Source organism: Macaca mulatta, chromosome 13, assembly GCF_049350105.2.
Source record: "Macaca mulatta isolate MMU2019108-1 chromosome 13, T2T-MMU8v2.0, whole genome shotgun sequence".
Lineage (NCBI taxonomy): Eukaryota > Metazoa > Chordata > Mammalia > Primates > Cercopithecidae > Macaca > Macaca mulatta.
Genome location: NC_133418.1, coordinates 10,595,393 through 10,616,287, shown reverse-complemented (window position 1 = coordinate 10,616,287; position 20,895 = coordinate 10,595,393). Strand labels below are relative to the sequence as shown.

Here is a 20,895-nt window from a genome sequence, read left to right as displayed (position 1 = left end):
CTTTGGCTAACATTATACTACTTCATATAAAATAAAGCAACCTTATAGCCATGTCAGTTCATTAAATGTACTGACTTTTAACTGTCCTTAAGAACCAAAGTAAGAAACCTCTTTGTAGTCATAATATTAAATCTTATGGATTCATTTGACACTGATAGCTGAGGCCCTAATAATAATTAATTGCATTTTGTTGTGATCACCAAACCTCCTAGCCATGATAGTTATGGTCCCCACCATGCACATGGATCCCTGTAAGGGTAACTTCTATGACATAGCATCTGAGGAAGGGGTAGTCTTGTTTGACTACATTACTTTTAACAGAGGACTTTCTACTCAAGGGTGAGAGTAGACAGACCTTCAATAAGTCTATCTATAGACTGGGGTCTGGGAAGTAGTCTGAGGTGAAACCCTCTGCCCAGCTTGCAGCTATGGTAACTGTTTTTTCTGTCGCAAACATAATTGACTTGGAATGGATGACTAGAGAAATACAGTGAGATAGATTAAGGTACAATGAGGGACCATGAACAACTATGAGTTGTGGGACAGAAAAACTGAAAAATAGAAACTAAGAGAAGGGAAAGGATAATTGAGTGGATGATATGGAAGCTAACTGGAGTGGTGATATGGCTTGACTGTATCCCCACCCAAATCTCATCTTGAATTATAGTTCCCGTAATCCCTATGTGTTAGGGGAGTGACATGGTGGGAGGTAATTGAATCATAGGGATGGTTACTTCCATGCTGTTCTCATGATAGTGAGTGAGTTCTCACAAGATCTGATGGTTTTATAAAGGACAGTTCCCCTGTACATGCTCTCTTGCCTGCCACCATGTAAGACGTGCCTTTGCTCCTCCTTTGCTTTCTGCCATAATTGTGAGGCCTCCCCAGTCATGTGGAACTGTGAGTCAATTAAACCTCTTTCTCTTTATAAATTACCCAGTCTTGGGTATTTCTTCATAGCAGCATGAAAGTGGACTAATACAGCAAATTGGTACAGGTAGAGTAGGGTGCTACTATAAGGATACCCAAAAGTGTGAAAGTGATTTTGGAACTGGGTAACAGGCAGAGTTTAGAGGAATTTGGAGGGCTCAGAAGAAGACAAGAAAGATTGGAACTTCCAAGAGACTTGGAAGGCTCAGAAGACAGGAAGGTGTGGGAAAGTTTGGAACTTCCTAGAGACTTGTTGAATCGCTTTGGCCAAAATGCTGATAGTGATATGGACAATAAAGTCCAGGCTGAGGTCGTCTCAGATGGAGATAAAGAACTTGTTGGGAACTGGAATAAAGGTAACTCTTTCTATGTTTTAGCAAAGAGATTGGCAGCATTTTGCCCCTGCTCTAGAAATCTGTGGAACTTTGAACTTGAGAGAGATGATTTAGAGTACCTGGCAGAAGAAATTTCTAATAGGCGAAGCATCCAAGAGGATGCAGAGCATACACATTTGGAAAATTTGCAGCCTGAGGATGAGGTAGAAAAGAAAAAAAACATTTTTTGTGGAGAAATTCAAGCCTGCAGCAGAAATTTGCACAAGTAATGAGGAGTTGAATGTTAATCACCAAGACAATGGGGAAAATGTCTCCAGGTTCTCTAGGATATATCAGAGACCTTCACAGCAGTCCCTCCCATCACAGGGCTGGAGGCCTAGGGGGAAAAATGGTTTCCTGGGCTGAGGCCAGGGCCCCCCTGCTCTAGGCAGCCTTAGGACATGGTGTGCTCTGTCTCAGCTGCTTCAGCTCCAGCTGTGGCTAAAAGGGGCCAACGTACAGCTCAGGTCATTGCTTCAGTGGGTATAAGCTCCAAGCTTTGGCACCTTACACATGGTGTTGGGTCTGTGGGTGCACAGAAGTCAAGAATTGAGGTTTGGGAACCTCTGCCTAGATTTCATAGGATGTATGGTAACGTCCGGATGTCCAAGCCAAAGTTTTCTGCACGGGCAGGGCCCTCATGGAGAACTTCTACCAGGACAGTGCAGAAGGAAAATGTGGGGTTGAAGCCCCCATGCAGTCTCCCCATTTGGGCGCTGCCTCGTGGGGCTGTGAGAGGAAGACCACAGACCTCCAGACCCCAGAATGGTAGATCCACTGACAGCTTGTACCATGTGCCTGGAAAAGCCACAGACCCTCAACACCAGCCCATGAAAGCAGCTGGGGTAGAGGGGGAGGGGGGGGTTGTACCCTGCAAAACTACAGGGGCAGAGCTGCCCAAGACCATAGGAACCTACTTGCATTAGCATGACCTGGATGTGAGACATGGAATCAAAGGAGATAATTTTGGAGCTTTAATATTTGACTGCCCTTCTGGATTTTGGACTTGCATGGGGCCTGTAGTCCCTTCATTTTGGCCAATTTCTCCCATTTGGAACAGGTGTATTTACCCAATGCCTTTATCCCCACTGTATCTAGAAAGGAACTAACTTGCTTTTGATTTTACAGGGTCATAGGTGGAAGGGACTTGCCTTGTCACATGAGACATTGGACTGTAGACTTCTGAGTTAATGCTAAATTGAGTTAAGACTTTGGGGAACTATTGGGAAGGCATGATTGTTTTGAAATGTAAGGACATGAGATTTGGGAGAGGACAGAGGTAAAACAATATGATTTGACTGTGTTCCCACCCAAATCTCATCTTTAATTGTAGCTCCCATAATCCCTACTGGTCATAGGAGGGACCCAGTGGGAGGCAATTGAATCATAGGGTGGGTTTTTCCCATGCTGTTCTCATGATAACGAATAAGTCTCATGAGCTCTGATGGTTTTATAAAGGGCAGTTCCCCTGCACATGCTCTCTTGCCTGCTGCCATGTAAAACGTGCCTTTGCTCCTCCTTCGCCTTCAGCCATGATTGTGAAGCCTCCCAGCCATGTGGAACTGTGAGTCCATTAAACCTCTTTTTCTTTATAAATTACCCAGTCTCAGGTATTTCTTCATTAACAGTCAGAAAATGTATTAATACAAATGGGAAGACAAATTTGAAAATCGATTGAAAAAGCAGTAGAATGTGAGCGAGTGACCGAATACATCCCTGATGAGGCTCTGAAATGACAACGTAATAGCTATTAGCACTGCTTATGCAATATTTCTTTCCCTTCTAGGAACCTTGTAGGATTGCACTTCTAGTCTCTTTGAGGTTAGTTGTCACCATGTGATTATGCCTGCCCAACTTTTGAGTTTGAGAGAGTTTTTATTTGTTTGTTTGTTTTCTCAAGAAAGAATTATAAGAGAGAGTTTCAAATAGGAAAGATATATGTCATTTCCAGAATGGGGCATTTGCTTGCTGAGGTGAGACCCTCCAGAAATCTCTCTCTCCTCCAGCACAATGACCAGCAATGTTCAAAATGGTAACTGCTCTATAAGCTAAAGACCTTGAATAACGATGAGCCCAGTTGATTTTCTAGCTTGTATTAAGGAGCTCTGGCATAGTAAACTCTGTCATGGGCAGTTTCTTGGCAACCACCTTCTCTGACTCTCTGACCACAAAAGGAAACCAACTAAGAACACCAGCAATTACCTAGCAAGCTCTATATAACAATGTAAAAGGCAGAAGAGAGGACGCTCTTTCACCTCACTCCTAAAGGAGGAGAAAAAAACACCTGAAGCCCAGGATAGAGAAGTTAAACAAGGTGTTCACCCATGTTCTTGGGGTTGAGATCTCTGGACACTTGTTGTTTCTAAGTTCAGTGAACAGAGGCCAAGCTGGTGAACTGAATGGGTATCAGAACATGTAATGAGGAGAAGAGAAAAGTGTGTGGATCAATAAAATCTGTTTATTGACCTAGGGCACAGCAATGACATTTCTTTAAGGAATTATTTTTCAATTTAAAAAGCTTGAAACTCTTCTGAGCTTGAAGAAAGATGGAGGATTGCCATGGTTCGTAGCTGCAATTATCACCTACTTGCCAATGACTTCCAAATATGCGTCTTGTTTGATCTCTGGCCCAGGCTCTAGATTTTCATTTCTAAAACTACTGAACAATTTCTTTCAATTGCTTGTAGGTTTCTAAAACTCAACAATTAAAAACCAACCTAATACTATCATCCACCTCCACCAACACCTGTTCCTCATGGTGCCATCTGCCATCCAAGAACCCACCTGAGCCTACCACCCCTCAGTCTATGCAAATCCCTCTCCTCCTTCACTCCCCTCATCAATTTGGAGCAAACGACTTTAGGACTATCTTTCACCCTCTAGTGTCAGTTCACCTGCATGATACAAAAGGTAACTTAAAAGCCACTTAACCTCAAAACTGTTTTAACCATAAAAGCAAGCATCAGTTGTAACTGATAGATTTAAACTCACTGAAGACTAAACTCACTGAAGACTATGCTTTTTCTGAGAAGGAGATTGCTCTGGCATAGTGGAACAAGCAGTGTCTGACACTAAGTAGTAGCTCAGTAATATATATATATATATATATATATATATTTTTTTTTTTTTTTTTTTTTTTTTTTGAGACGGAGTCTCACTCTGTCACCCAGGCTGGAGTGCAGTGGTGCGATCTCGGCTCACTGCAAGCTCCGCCTCCCGGGTTCACGCCATTCTCCCGCCTCAGCCTCCTAGTAGCTGGGACTACAGGCGCCCGCCACCGCGCCCGGCTAGTTTTTTTTTTTTTTTTGTATTTTTAGTAGAGACAGGGTTTCACCGTGTTAGCCAGGATGGTCTCGATCTCCTGACCTCGTGATCCACCCACCTCGGCCTCCCAAAGTGTTGGGATTACAGGCTTGAGCCACCGCGCCCGGCCCTCAGTAATATTTTTTGATAAATGGATGGATGGATGGATGGATGGATGGATGGATGGATGGATGGAGGATTAGAACTCAGGGGACCTCTGGTTCCACCAGACATGACTGAACTTCATTGTTAACATAAAGAAATGAGATTTCATGGTCTCTCAGCTCTCTTGGTGGTATTAGCCTATTACTAACAACCAAAGCTGGTCCTAGGGGGTAAGGAGGAAAGCATGGATTACCCCAGCCTGGAGGCAGGGTCAATGGCTTCCTCCCTCACCCATCGCCTGGATCTAGTGCTCCCATCCAGGCCTGTGCAACAGGTTCTGCTGGATGTCATCCATTTATGCAACCATTGAGGAAGCTATAAGGAAATTATTTGTCACTCAGCACCTCCCAAACGGCCAACTCATGGGGCTTTTCACATGACAGTAGGCATGTTTTTTTCCTACTGCAGCCTAACACACCCACAGGCCCTTAAGGATGCGTGAACGGGTATTGTTGGGGGTGGGACAGCTGTTGAAAACCACAGGACCAGGAAAGTCCCCAGGCTGTGCTTGAAGCCCTAAGCTTTTCTCTCAAGTCAGGAATTTCTGTTAATGTATTATGCAACCTCCTAGGAATTATCTGTGGCTAGAAAGGGTTCTAATAAAACACAGAACAAGCAGGTCCATGGTTAAAAGGAATGATTTACAAACTGAAAGAAATAAGTCACGTGTTCATAGCTGTGGCTCCTCAAAGGCAGGGGATGAAGCGTGTTTGCTTTTGCATCCCAGGCACTCAGCAAGGCTGGCGAGAGAGAACTTCTCCCATACGTTTTTCCGTACTCTTTCGGATTACTCCCTAAAAAGCTCAAGAGACATTACTTTTCTCCCTGTTTCTCCTCTAAATCCATTTCCATAGCTGCTCAACCCCACCTCCTGACAGAGAAAAGACAACTTGATAACCAGAGAGGATTTGTTCTTTTTTCTTGTGCTCGTGACCTGAAGTGAGTTCTAATCACTCCTCGGTAGCTCACAGTGTAGTCTAGTTGAAAGCCAATTTGTACAATTCAAACTTCAACCATTCTGTTTATTTAGCCAGAAGAAAACGAACCACAAAAGCGTTTGATGAATCAAATGGGAGGTGTTGCAATGAAATAATAAAGCGCCCCTCCAGCCCTGTGGTGCTTTAGCATGCCTCCCAAAGATTATCCCACACCCTTCAGGCTGCTCCTTAAAGGGCGAGTCTGCGGCTTGGACGCCCGAAGTGCAGGAAGTAAAGGGGTTGCCTGTTGTGGAAGGTTCGGAGTCAGATTTGGTGAACCTCCGCCCCCTGCAACACTCTCCTTCATTTCCTGGGATCTGCATTGATCTACTGATCTGCTCCTCACTTCTCCCAGCTCCTCCTGTCTCCCCAGCCCAATCCAAGCTCTTTATCACAAGCTATAGTGGTTGCTGCACCTCTCCCTCTCTATCCCCCTCTCTCTCTCTCTCTCAGTCTGTCTTTCTCCCTCTGCCTGTCACACACAGACACACACACACACACACCTCCCAGCTGTGGGCTGAGAAGTTCACTGTGAAAACCTCCAAATATTTTGACTGAAAGCGCATGTCTGAAGGCAAATGCCTGAATACTTTGGGACCCATGTCTGGGCTGGGTGGGCATCAGACTCCTGCCCTCCCCAACAGAAGGTCAGAAGCAGCCCCAGGGGAGAGCCTCACAGCTAAGGCACTTGCTGAGACTTTGCAGGGTTGTAGAGTTCACTCCCCAGGCACCCAAAGCCAACCAATCAAGGCTGCATGGCCCTTTCTGCCTGAAGTTTAGGTATAATCTCCGTTTCTATGCCTGACAGACACCCAGCAGATGGTCGCTTTTACGTGGACCCATCTCTGGCACACAGGAAGGGCAAGGGGACATTTGTGTATCACCTGCCCTGCGCCAGGCCTCCGGAGTCTCATTTCACAGCCTCCTCACAGTCACCCTTTGAAGTCAGATTAATCATTCCCATCTTACATATGTGGAAACTGAGGCACAAAAGGATTGCGTCTCTTGCTCAAGATCAGGCAACTTTGTAGGCCCATGCCCCCCATATACAGTGAGCTCCCTACATTCTTGGCCAGAGGAAAGTGTCTCCTAGTAAAGCTATCTCCTCTCGGCTCCCATCCTTGGAATCAGAATAAAATGAAAGGAAACATAAAGAGGACAAGGAAAAGATGCCTATTCTCCCCTCAAGATTCTGTTCAAGTGTACATACAGCTCTTCTCTAGGAAAAGCTGAGACTGCAAAGTTCAGATAGACAGACACGACGATGTGGCATCTTTAGGGTGTCAGGAGAGCTCTGTGGCTCAGACGTACTCATGCAGGTGGGCTCGCATAAATAACACCAAATGCGGGGGACTGACTCTGTGCCAGGTGTTATTTTAAATGCTTTACGTGTATCAATTCATTTTAACCCTCCCTCAACCCTATCTCCATATTACAGAAAGGAAAATGAGGCCCAGAGAGGGTAAGTAATTCACCTGACGTCACTCAGCTTACAAGGAGTGGAGGCAATGAAGCATATGACTTCCCATCCATGCTCTTGGCTATGCTTTACTGCTCTTGAATAGGAAGTAATAGAGTAAGGACCCCTTTTGAGGCAGGAAAATATAAGGCAGAAAGAATCATGAAGGAAAATTTGCCCTCAAATGAATAGGCTGGATACGTGGTTCACCCTCATGTGCCCTGTGTCCAGGACAGTGGGGTGCAGGACACGTGCATGAGAAGGTGTGGGGAAGGAGAGATAGGACCCTGGGACTCTTCCCTCTGCCCATGCCCACCCCTGATTTTATCCCACCTTTAGCGTTTAGACTCAGGAAGCAACTCTGAAGTTCGGTGGTGACAGTTAATTTGAGGAAAATCACCCCAGTTTGCTCCCTCTTGGGGGCTTGAAGAAAGGGGGCTTCAGTCACTGGAAACAGAGACCTGGGCAGCAGGCCAGCCCCAGGGCCAAAGCAGCCCCTGCACTCCTCTCCTAGTCCTCACTTCTTGTTGCCTCATTCATTATTCACTCTTCCGGCAGCATCCATTCTTTCACTAGAGCCCTTGACTCAGCGCCCTCTGCAATGCTCCATTCTAGATGCCAAGTCCTGTGATTGCAGGAGGGAACAGCATGGACAGAAATCGAGAGACCCAACAGACAACAAGCCAGCAAAGTTATGTTGCTACAGGGACAGACAGATGAGAAGAGAAGAGGGCAAAGGAATTTTGGCATGAGGGATCAGATATAGGATCGAAGATATCGGATCTAAGCTAGCAGCAAGAATCCATAATAAATAGAGGGAAAATTGCAAACTGAATGAAAGGTCAACGGTCTCTGATAGAAACTCTTGCCATTGATCACCTCAGCCAAAGGGAATTGCTGGCTGGGCAAAGCAGTGAGTATGACTTTTCACTCTGTCTCTGGGATACTGAGCTTCATAGAATAAACTCTAGTCAATGAATAGATAAATGACTTCTATGAGAATCTGTGTCTTTATAACAAAAATAAAACAGTGAAGAAACTTACGCACACGGTGACCTGCTAAGTCACTCAAGAGGCCTGAAGGACTGAGAAGGGCCAGTACAGAGATGTGGACCTAGACAGTCTGGGTCCAGGGGGTCTCTGTCCTTAACCACTATGTAATATCACCACCTCATTAAGGTGCCGTGAGGCTTAAATAAGGAAAACGTCATGAAGCAGCCATCAAGGTGACTGGCCCAGTGCTCAGAACATTTAGCTCCGCTTCCCCTCCCACTATCCTCCTGGAGAATGGCATCCAGAGCCACTAAGATGTCACCAGAGGAGGAAGCAAGAGGAGGAGGGGAGAGAGGGATGGGGAAAAGGGGAAGTACCGGGTGGCAGTCAAGAGCAGAGACGCCCTGGAGCCAGGCTGTGTGGGTTCCAGCCTCAGCCCTGGCCCGCCTGGGTCTTTGACCTCTCTGATGAGGTAGAGGAGATAAGGAGCTGGGGCGAGCTGGGGATGATAGAAAGCTTGGTGGCCTCCCTTTGTTGCTTATCCAGCAAGTTGATCCAAGAAAACCAGGGCAGAATATAAATCTAAGAACAATCCGCCCTACCACCTGTGAGGTGGTGCCATATGTAAAATCAGCTGCTTGTTCAGAATGAGCTGAACACTAAACAGGGTCTGGGAGCTGCTTCAATACAAAGTCATGGCCAGCATTCATTGAGTGCTTACTCCAGGCTGGGCATTCACTCTGCTAAGAGCTGAGTATAAATTTTCCAGTGATCCTGTGAGCTGAAGAATGTCATTATCCCAATTTTACAGCAAGAGGAGGCACAATAGGATCAGAATGTTGCCTCAAGCCACACTGTTTTGCAGAAAGAACCCTGGCTTCACTCACTGGACTTGAGCCCAGTCTCCTCATCGGTAGCACGTAGGTTCTCTCTTGTCCCTCCCAGTTCCATGAGTGGAAAATTCAAAAGGTAAGGACAAAAGGAAAAGTTTAGGAGGAGGCAGAGCTGCGCACACCCGTGTCTGCTCTGTCATCGTTCAGGCGGTGTGTCCTTGTGCAGCTCATTTTAAACTCCTTTGCTTTATTCTCTTCATTCATGAAGTAAGGGCACTTGGTCATGCCTCTTAGTAAAAGCAAAGGATTTAACAAAACACTAATAAATGCAGAAATGACATAGTAGCTGCACCTGTCTTCCTGCTGTGATTTTGGCCATGAGATTTTAACTAGGGACATTGTTTATGCAATTTTAGAAACATCCTTTTCTTAAAAATAAAAAATTGTATATATCCAAGCTGTACAGCATGATATTAATATATATATTAATGTTTATATATATAATATATTTTCACATATATTATGTATACGTTTATATATATGTGTGTGTGTGTATATATATATATGCTGTACATGGTGAGATAGTTACTAAGGTCAAGCTAATTCTTGTATCCATCTCCTCACATTGTAACCATTTGTGTACAGTGGAGGGTGAGGACACTAAAGATATCTGGGTTTTGTCTCCCTCCTTTTGCCCCATCATTAAGCGTGTGTGTGTTCTGGTGATTAGTGTCATAACCTAAAATATTCAGCAAGATGGAGGAATAAGTGGGGCAAGAGATCTGGAGAATCAGATTCATCAATATTTCGGCTGTTGGTAGCAACCCCTTGTCTTTGGTGGGAAGGCAGCTCTTTTGTGGATGAAGATTTGCAGCGTTGTCGCATGTAACCCACAATCACAGGCCACCTTCTGGATGACTCAGCCTCCTTGCCGAAAAGGCATGCTTGTGACTGCTGCCCCCAAGAAGGCTCCTTCCTCAATGAAAGGGTGAGGTCAAGGCCCTTAGCTCAAAATACAACTGGACGGCAGCAAGTACCCGTTCCTTTTCAGCTGTGTTCTAAATATGGCCCTGGGGCTTCTCTGGTTTCACTTAGGGACCCAGCAGTGCCAGTGCACACTTAATACTCACTGTGCTGTGGGTGACCACAGAGTGGCCCAAGATTGACGTGTGGACAACCCCACAGAGCCAACGCAACAGCAGCTCTGCCCAGCAGAGGTCACAACAGTGTCCTCAGCAGATACTCCGGTGGCTTGAAAATTATAATTTTATCCTGAAATGATCGTTCTTAAAAATGTCTCCCCCAAAGCAATTAAACTTTGGGGAAGTCAAACAAATGTTGCTAACAAAGAAACCCCAACCAGAAGCCAAGCCGGGGTTGGCTCTCCATGTGAAATCTAGAGACAACTCAGGAGGAAGTCAGATTCTCAAGCTCGAGGCAGGAGTCAAATGCTTTCCTTGGTAATTGATAAAGACTCTTCCTTGGCAAGAACTTTTGTAGATTATATCAGAGTTTTTGATGAATAAAGAATATGCTGTGAAAATTAAAGAGATGGCATTTATCCAGTAGTATCTTGACTTCTGTAATAATTCATGAAGGAGAGGTTGAATAATTGCCTCAGAATGAACTTCCAAGGGGTGGCCCCGGTCTTGTCACAGATGAACACCCTCTGGGACATTGTCAGTAGTGTGGGTGAGAGTAACCAGATAACCCCCAAAAAACTTGAATCTGAGTGAAATAAGGTTATCTCTGGGAGATGAACTAGGAAATGGACACATCATGGATCAGAGGGGCTGCATTAAGAGATAGAATGGATTCCCAGACAAGGACATTTACTCATTTGTAACACAACTGAAAGTATGACAGTATTTATAGAAGGAGTGGGTTGGGGAAAGGGGATCTCAGAGACTAATCCAGTGTGGTCTGGGGAGATGGATACGGTCCTTGTTCTAGGCATACCATCATTTTATAGCAACATATATCAGCTTCTCTCAACCTGAAGGCAATAAATCCATAGTTCTCAAACTTCAGCAGTCATCTGAGGTTTTAATAATACAGGTTTCTAGGCTCAACTCCCAGACAGTCTGGGTCAGAGGGTGTGAAATGGGACTGGACATCTGAAGATTCATCAGTCCCACCAGTGTGATGTTGAGACACATGGCCTGAGGACCAGACTTTGAAAAATGAAATCTCTGAATCGTATGGCAGTCTGGAGTCCAGGTTCCCCTGTCAGCTTCCTGACAATGTGGCTTTTTGTGAAGCTTGCCCACAAGTGTAGAATACACCAGCCTGATGATTCTAGTGCCTTGCCTCAGCCATTAGGGATTCTCATTACGAACACATGATTTGACATCTGGCTTCATGTATGGGCCTCCTTTGCTTTGGAAATCCGTGGGTATAGCTCAGATTATTTCTCAAAGGGGACTTTTTCTCTCTGTACTATTTTTGCGTAAAGGTTTTACAAAAAAAGATATTGCTTGCCAGGTGAATTAGTAAATTGTAAATGGGAAAAAAATTAAAACCTGAATGTTTGCATGTCTTTTGGTTAGACACAATCTCTGGAAGCAAAATATGAAACCCAGGATCAAAAAAGGGTACATTAGTAGGTTTCAGTATATAAAAGTTTAAAACTTCTATAGGGTAAAAGATACTATAATCTCAAAAGTGTAAATGATAGAATGGAAGAAAATATTTGGTCTTTATGAGACATTCAAAAGTTTAAAGGTAAGATAATTTAATGAATTTCCATAAATCTTTTTTAAGCAAGTGGTCCCAAAGAAAAATGGGCAAGATGCAACATTTGCATATAAAAATTGGGATATGACACACTTTTACTAAAAAAAGTATTCATTGTTTATCTGAAATTTAAATTTAACTTGGTGTCCTGTATTTTTTTAAGTTTGCCAACCCTGAAAGGACATGAGCTTTCAATGTACAGCATGTGACAGAGTCATGATTTGCAGTTGCTGAAAAGTTGCTTAATATTATCATGGAAATTAAAACAAACATGAGAAATGCTTTTTGCTCATGACATTAGAAAACATTAAGAAAACAATGTCCCTTGTCAAAGATACAAGAAAATATGGATGCAATACACTGTCTAAGGAAGTATAAATGATAAAGGCTTGCTGGAAAATCTTGACAGCTGTGGTCTAGGGGCTGAAATTAAGGTTTGATATTATGTACTGCCTCGATACTTGGCAAAATTATGAAGACCTCAGCTGGTCTATCTGCAAGTTTCCCTCCTCGCTCCCATCCCTGCATAAGGTGCCCCAGCCAAACCACCCTCCTTATCAAGGGTACCAGGCACAGTTCCTGCTTTTTCCTCAGGTTTCAGGTCCCTGCCAACCTGCAAAATTATTCCAACAACTCAGTCACCTTCCTGTGAGAACCAGGGAGCACCTGGTTCTCTTGTTACTACGAAGCCTGCCTCCTGCAGCTCCTGCTTGTTCATTCTGTTCCCAAGTGCAGCCTCTGTGTGGCCCTGTGGGGCATGTGGCATCCTCCTCCCCTTGGCAGTGAGTATAGGTGACTGATAAACTGCTGTCAGTCTCATCTGCCCAATGTTGGGTGTCATGTGTTTGGCCATCTATAACCTTAGAGTGAGAATCTCTCATTTACCAAAGAGGCAGATAGGAGCTGATTCAAACAGCAGCACATTTTAAATTGTTAAATATACACATTGTTTAAACTGGAAATTTCACTTCTAAGAAAACATCATATAAAAATACAAATGCAAAGAAAGAGGCATGCAGAAAAAATAATATTCTATATGCATTTCAACATTGCTTGTAAGAATGAAACTTTGGAAACAACCTGAATGACCCATTAATCGGGAAACTATTAGATAAGTTACTGTAACTTAATCTATGAAATACTATGCAATAGCTGAAAAGACATAGAAAAAGGGCCAGACACGGTTGCAGTGAGCCAAGATTGCATCATCACACTCCAGCCTGGGCAACAAGAGTGAAACTCTGTCTCAAACAAAAGAAAAAAACAAGACATGGAAAGACTTGTTATATCGAAGCAATACATAAAATCCACCCACTTTATATTTAAAAATACAGATCACATACACATACATGATAAAAGATTTGCAAAAATGTTATATATGCATATAACAAAGACAGCAGGGAAAAGGCCAAGCTGATAAAAGTGGTTGCCTCTTACATAGAGGAGGAGGTGAGGGCAAGCAGAAGCTTTTGTGTTTCATGCGATATAGTTTTGTGCTATTTGATTCTTACAGTGAAAATGTATTCTAGTATCACTTACGTGCTGTGACAGAAATTTAAAAATAAGAAATGTATATAAAAGTATGTATAAAAGTCTTCTTGTCTAACAACTGCTGAAGGTTTGTAGTAATTAATGAAATTGAGTAACGGGACTGGCTACTTCTCAATATTCCAGCACCCCCAGCCTGCAGACATCCCCTGAGCCTTAATGCTAGGTGTTGCTCAAGCCTGTATGTCCTTCTCAGTTTCCCACCAGAAAGACTCATAAGCAAAAACACCTCATTCACGTTTTTCCATACAAGTCCTGCAACTGAGTGATACAAACACTAACACATTTTCACAAATCTGTCGCCATCTCTTCCCTGACCCTTATCTCTAATGCGGTATGTTAAAAAACAAAACAAAAACGCATATAAAGGGAGTGAGAGTGAGGTCTGATGATGGAGAGAAAATAGAAACATCAGCTTCTGCTTTAGCTGCCGTGAAACCCCAGAAGGGCCATTAGCAACAGTTTCTGTTTGCTAAGTGAAAAACTACATTTAACTCAAGAATGACACGTTCTTTCTCCTTTCCCACTCTTTAGAGAAACGAGCTGGCTTGTGAATGACAAGCAATGCGAGTGAGCCGTTATGTAGGCAGTGCAGATCCCAGGGAAATTCACCAGAACTCGGACCACACGGCGTGGACTGAAGTTCATCCCTGTCCTGCTGCCTGAGCCACGCTGGAGCCCTCTCCATAGCCTCCGGTCCCCAGCCCCACCCCAAACCCTCATCTTCCCCGGAAGCGGGGGCGGGCACATGACATCTCACCACAGTAATGCCGTCATTGAGCAGGGCCTCCCCGAAGATCATCATGTAGAGCTGCTCGTTCACACGCGCCTCCTCAAACACAGCCAGCACGGCCACGGGGTCCACGGCGGAGATCAGGCTGCCGAACAGCAGGTTCTGCAGCAGGTTGACGTCGCCCAGGCCAAAGGCCTTCACCTGGCAGATGAAGTAGAGGGAGAGGCCAATGCCCAAGGCGTTGATCAGGGCCCCCAGTACTGCCCACCACAGGATAGAGCCGATGTTCTCAAAGAAGGGCCGGGTGGGCATGAAGTAGCCGCCCTCCAGCACGATAGGTGGCAGGAGATACAGGAAGTAGATGCTGGAGTCCATGACCGGAGGCGACTTGTGGTCCGTGCCGAAGATGATGCCGCCCACTAGCGCCCCCACCAGGATGAGGAGGCAGCTCTCTGGCATGAGGCCCGGCAGCCTGCGGTAGAGGTGGAAGCCTGCGGAACAGCGGAGAGCACAGTTAGGTGTTTGCAAATGAAACGGTCTGGGTGTACCTGAGGTCTTTTAAAGTCAAGCAGACAGGAAGGACCGTGGACAAGCTGGCTGGCATCTCAGCCTCAGCGTCCCATCTGTAGCAGGAACTGGTAGTGTCATGAGGGTCGTCGCTAAGATCAGTAGGTAACATGCCCAGCTCAGTGCAGGTCACAGAATCATTCTCAGCCAGCTGACCCCTCCCCCATCCTCCTTCCTGCTTTCCCACCTTACAGGGATCTGCGAGGGTGCGTGAGGGAAAAGGAGAAACGAGGGTGAAACTTTTGCACTCGTGCAAGCTCAGGTTTCAAGCTCATGCCGAATCTATTGTATCACCAAAACCTGAGCTTGTTCCAAACTTACCTGACCTCATTCCCCTCTTCACCCAACACATACACAAAAATTAAAAGTCCTTTATTTTGTCTCCTGTGTTTAACCAATGACATTGCTATCTGGTCAGCCACTGAAGGGGGAAATCAGGTCGCATTCTCATGAGTGACTCTTCATCAATCAGCTCTGTATTTATTTCTTATGTCATGACTCTCACTTGCTACCCCTAAAATTATCCCCTCCTCTCCATTTCTTTGGCTGCTGCCTTTATTTAGGATCTTCCCATTTCTCATCTTAATGATTGCATTGTCTTCTTGACCTCCAATCTCACCCTTGACCCCCCAGGTCGTTCCACACTCTACTGTCAGATGATTTTTCTACACCATGGGTCTCTGATTGTCTCAATTCCCACCTAGGATTCTGAAGGCACACAAAGCATCTCCTGGATTGTAAAACAAGGGTATTAGTTGAGCCTCACTGTGCAAAGACTACAGTTAAGTACCGCCAGGTGGAAGACCAGAGAGGTAGACAACTGCAATTCCCAGTATTGATAAAGTTTTAGAAACAAGACATGAGCAACTAAGAAGATGACGTGTAAGTATATAATGAAGGGCATATTGAACATATCAGCAAACATGGTGAGAGATCAGAGCTCAGCAGATCACCATGGGGCTCTCTCCAAGTCGGTCTCCCACACATTCTGCACTATCTTTACGTAGCCTGCATTCAGCCAGTCAAAGGCGTCACTCTGCAGGCCTCTTTCTTGTCTTCTCATTCTAATGTCACTGCTTGGATTGTCCTTTTCCTTGGTCCCTTTAAGTCCTGCTCATCCTTTGAGGCTTAGCTTTCCCTAGCTTCTTCCTAAGTTCATATGTTCCTCTGAATTACTACTAATAAAGCATTTTATCTGACTCTGTCTAATAACAATAATCCCTGTCTACTATTTTTTTGTGCATGATTCATGTCTCCTAATAATGTGGAAAGCCCCCAGACTCAAGCAGAATGATTTACATTGTCATGTCTCCCCAAATACTTAGCACGGTATCTTGTCCACAACAGCTGGCCTATTTGCTGAAAGCATCTGTAAGTGTATAAATGAAGGAATAAACAGTTAAATGTTTATCAGAGAAACTTTCTCATGAGAAGAGATTGAACAGGTTGTTGGAGAATGATGAGGATTGGGTAACAGAATGGGAGAGATTTTAGGTGAGGAGAACATCAAGAGTGAAAGAAGAGAGGAAGAAATGGCCTAGCCAGATACCTTTGACATTCATTGAGGGGATCCACTCGGCTAGAGCAACCTTTGAACTGGGAAAAGTGTCAGGAGAGGACTTGGAAAATGATTTTGAGACAAATAATGGAAGACCTTGAATTCAAACCTAAGGAAGGTGGTGGGCTTCCAGCCACAGGCCACAAGGAGTCAGCAAATGTCTCCTTGGGAATTGTTAGATTCACCCATCCAAAGATGATATGAGCTTCCCTGACCATGGCTTTGAACTTCTCCATTCACTATAAGTTAACACAACAGGGGATAATTATCACCAAGGAATACCATCCCCACTTTCATCTGACTTCAGGGTCGGGGTAAGCACTCTTCTGGTGCACTGAACTCATCATTTTCTAATCACTGCTTATTTCTCCATTTCCTCTTCCTCCTCTTTATTTTACTTCTTTCTTCTTCTCCTCCTATTTCTCTATTTCCTCTTCTTCCTCTTTATTTTAATTCTTTCTTCTTCTTCTCCTATTTCTCCTCCTCCTTCTTCATCTTCTCTTTGTCCAGCTCCTGCTGCTCCTTCTTACTCTCTTCCTCCTTCTCCTTCTTTTTACCTCCTCCTCCTACTTATCCATCTCCTCCTTCTCTTTCTCCTTCTCCTTCTTCTTCAGTTAGTGCTTATTTTAACCAAACTTAACTTTTTTAATATATAAAGGAGGTGGAAGAGCCCATAGCGTGATTTTCTCAGGCCTTGTGGCTCCCCAGTTTGGCCTTGCTTCCAGGAATCCAGTTTCCTGAAATGGATCCAACATTCACCTGCTTTAAGCCAAGTTGCTCTCTACACAGTTGTGCAGGAAGAGGCCACACATCCGTAAGCAGGGTCCTATAAAGAGAAATGCTACATGCCTTTCATGATGGACAGTAGAGTCAATCACTTAAAATTTACAGTTTCAGTCCTTAGAGCTTAAATGGACACAAATATTAAAAGTCCTGTCTGAAAGTCAAAGAAGGCCCTACAATTCCATTCTTCCCAAAGATTCAAGGAACATTCGTCTATGACGTTCTAAGACGTGGAACTGAAGTAGAAGATAAACCACAAAGTCTGAGGTGGCTTTGTATTATCTTTGTTCTACATTATCTTTGTTTTATAAGTGCATAGTTGGGTGTTTTAAAAAGGATTAGGGGAGAGTTTTGATGTTTTTCTGTCAGAGTATCTATGGGCAGTAAGTACTAAGTTAAACTACCTTCCCCATTAGAGCAAGTCCCTTGAGGTCAGGGACCACGGTCATTTCCACATATTTCATGGGTGTTCTGAAAATACCCATGATAGAATGAACATGATAGAAAAAACACCCATGATAGAAAAAACACCTTGATAGAATGAGGAATAAAAGAATGAATCATAATAATGATTATTAATTTTATTCTGATTCATGTTTAATAATATAATATTTTAAAACCCATATGAATTTCTTAAGTGTTAAAAGTATAAATCATCATCATAATTATTATTTTGGCCCTAATACATAAGCCCTTATACATAAAACTACCAGCCTAGTACTTGGCACATAGTATATATTCAATAAATATGGCCTTTTTATCTCCTCACTCCTCATGTCCATATGGAATACAAAAATAATCTAAATTCTTGAAGACTAGTGAATATGAAATTGTACTTGAATAAGTGTATTCTGATATCCTACTCTTTTTTCTAAAGTATGTTAAATTACATCATGAAAATCAAGAACATTTAAACCAACAGTTCTATGAATAATCGTATTTTCACAGTGCTCTTCACTCCTAGACAGAATGAATATGGATGCATACAATGCCTCTACAAAACAAGCTAGGTTTTACACAAATATAAAACCAAGACAAAATGCACCCTTTCTGCATTTATATGTTTATTGATAGAGCAACTAGCTAGTCAGTGACAGGATGAGTTTCCTGGTACTCAGATTGACTTGAGCCATTTCTGTGAAGAGGAAGCCGGGTTGTGGAGTGGGAGCAGGAAACACAGAATCTCTAGCATATTGTTTTAAAAGGAAAACTCAAGTACCAAGTAAGATCGCCTTGAACACAATCAGTGTCCATATGATTTCACGAAAGATGTTAGACTGCTCTGAACTGAGAATGTTATCCATTTAGAAAGCCATTTTTACTTGAATACCTCTGAAAAATATAGTAAGACCCTTTGTGTGACTTAATTACTAAGCAAATTGCACAAGACTTCTTCAAACTAACAATTCCTATTTAATTCACACTTTACTAGCTCAAAATGAATAGCAACTATAAAGGAGAGTCTAAAGGGGACACCTATACCAGTGTCCCCAACACCCATGGAGAGGCAGCTAGGTGAATAGCCAGAGCCCACAGAAGGTAACTGCCAGACCTCAAAGCTCAACCCACATTTCACATCCATCCTAGAGAAAATATACACATATACATAAATGAGAATTAAAATGTTTCATTAATTCTATCTCAATAAGGCAATCTACATACTCAAATAGCATAAAGTTTATAGCTGAGGCAAAGGAGACATTGTGCTTAGCATCTGAGATAATTATATTAATTTTCCACTTTAGAATAAGTTGGTTTTTAAAGAGACAAGGGGGTGCAGTTAGGTATTAAATAGTCACAGAGAATAACCACCTCTTTGGTTTTTGACACAAAGATCCCTTGATTGGAATTTAATCTATTAACTTGGATTCACTTTATTTCACAAAGGAAACTAGAGGTGCCTCACTGGCCCCACTTGGCTTAGGTGTAAACTAATATTTTACTGACAGATATAGTATTATATGCCCCAGCAACCCATCACTGAGTGATACTAGTTGCCTATGGTTTTTTTTTTTTTTTTTTTTTTTTTTTTTTTTGCTTTCTGTCAATTTGCAAGAAGCACATGCTACTTTTAAAGAATAAACAATGGGGTCATTGATGAAGCCCACAATTACACAGCCAAGAACATTTTACAGAAGAAACATTATGTGGTTCCTGAAATTTGAAATTTCCACCTTGCATCATGCCCAGGTCTACGTGCTTTATTCTCTATATTTTTAAAGCATAGAATTTGAAAGTTTTGCATGTCAACAATGTCACATGGTTGTCACCCTGAAATGAGAAGAAACCAACACAGCCCAGTACACAGAAGTATGCTCTCAAATATCAAAGCACAATCTCAAAGTATTAAACAGCTTAGTAAAATGCAGTTATGACTTTCCCTTGACTGAAAGGAAGAGAATTTTTAATGTAATAGCAGTAACGGTTAAAATCCTCTTAGCCCATTATCTATAAGGCATTTTCACATTCACTATCTTATGCAAAAAAATAACTCACCAAACCAGGTGTTGAAGGACTTACCTATTTTTGCAAGGGATGCTAGAAGTATCCAGAGAGTGACCTCATAAGGAATTTGCACGTAGTCAAAATCCAGTTCAAAAACAGATATCCTCTCATCTGGCTCTGAGCTGGCAGCAGCAAACCAAGCGTTAGGTGCATACTGAGCAGTGGAATTTGCAGATTCATTTAAATCAGAAGATGCTTCAGAACACTCAAGAGCCACTAGCAGTAGCAAACAATTCCAAGGACTGAGAGTCACGAACATCTGCAGAGCCATTCTTGTGGGCTTCTCCTACCTACCCCCCTGGGTGGATGTGTGCCACACATCTGAAGTCGGGGAGGCTTCTAGAGAGTGACTGCATCCACCTGGGTCAAAAGTAATATAGGTACAGTCCGTGGGTCCTCCCAAGAAGATTCCGAGTGTGTTATTGAGCTCTGCATGTAGACGCTTTCTAATCTTCTTTAAATCGTTTGTGTTCAGGCAACTCAGCTTCCAACTCAGACGCAGTTATTCAATAGACTTGTTAAAGTCCATGGAGTTACCTGGAGGACCTCCATCCAATCATGGCTTGAGCAATTTATGAAAGGAATAAAAATCTCTTCACTTAAAGGCATTTCCTCATTTCACTGCATACTGGCTTTGTCTTGTGGGTGAAAATTTAAAAGGATACTGTAGCGGTCATTCCATAGATCATTGGAGTCCTTCTAACGAGGAAAGGAAACCTTCCCTCTCTATCAGATCCCAGGAAGGAGCTATCTGATCTGCACCTGTTCCTTCTCTCCTCCCCCTGTCCTCTCATTTGTTTTGAATGGCCAAGGCTGCAGGTAGCTCTTGAACTACACTTAATTATTTGCTCTGATTTGACTTCTGTAATGAAATCCTTTCTCTGAGTGTTCTCGGGAGGTCACACTGCTGACACCTACTGGGCACCTGAAATACAACACCCTTCACACGTTCAGTGATGATCATTAAGGTGACCATGAAAGTATCTAAACCAGGACACTTTGGGGAATGAATAATAATAATGATAATTATGCAAAGCTATAGGCACAAACCAGAACTGTCTGGCAAGCTGTCTTATATTGTCTCTATACATGAGGAAGAAGGAGGATAAGAAGGAGGTGGTAACAACAAGGATGGTAGCAAACATTGAAACTTTTGCATGTTACCAGACTCCATGAGCAGTCATTCAGAGAAGGAATGAAGTTCCAGATCTCTATGAACTTTACACTATAATTTTTTTAAAAACAGGAAACCAAAGAACAAGTTTCATAAATACACCTAAATACCTGGATTTGTAAAACTCCATGGCACATCCAGATTTTCCATTTAAAAAACATTTGTTGTTGTTGAAAAGAAGCAGAATCATAGAGTGTTGATGAAAGAATTTTGAGATAATTTTTATGAGCCTACTTCTCACGCTTCTACTTGTGGCC

The 20,895-nt window shown here is 43.1% G+C and overlaps 1 protein-coding gene across 10 annotated transcripts in view; it reads right to left on the bottom strand.

Annotated features, from left to right (window-relative positions):
- SLC9A4 (solute carrier family 9 member A4) overlaps positions 1-20,341 on the bottom strand; it is an 81,592-nt gene extending 61,251 nt beyond the window's left edge. For all 10 annotated transcript variants that reach the window (XM_077958946.1, XM_077958950.1, XM_077958944.1 and 7 more), the window contains exons 1-2: positions 19,480-20,341; positions 14,079-14,542 (exon numbers count right to left, since the gene is read on the bottom strand). In XM_077958946.1, the coding sequence (XP_077815072.1) occupies positions 14,079-14,542; positions 19,480-19,735 (720 nt within the window). In that variant the 5' untranslated portion in view covers positions 19,736-20,341. The remainder of the gene's footprint in view (positions 1-14,078; positions 14,543-19,479) is intronic.
- Between the last annotated feature and the right edge of the window lie 554 nt (positions 20,342-20,895).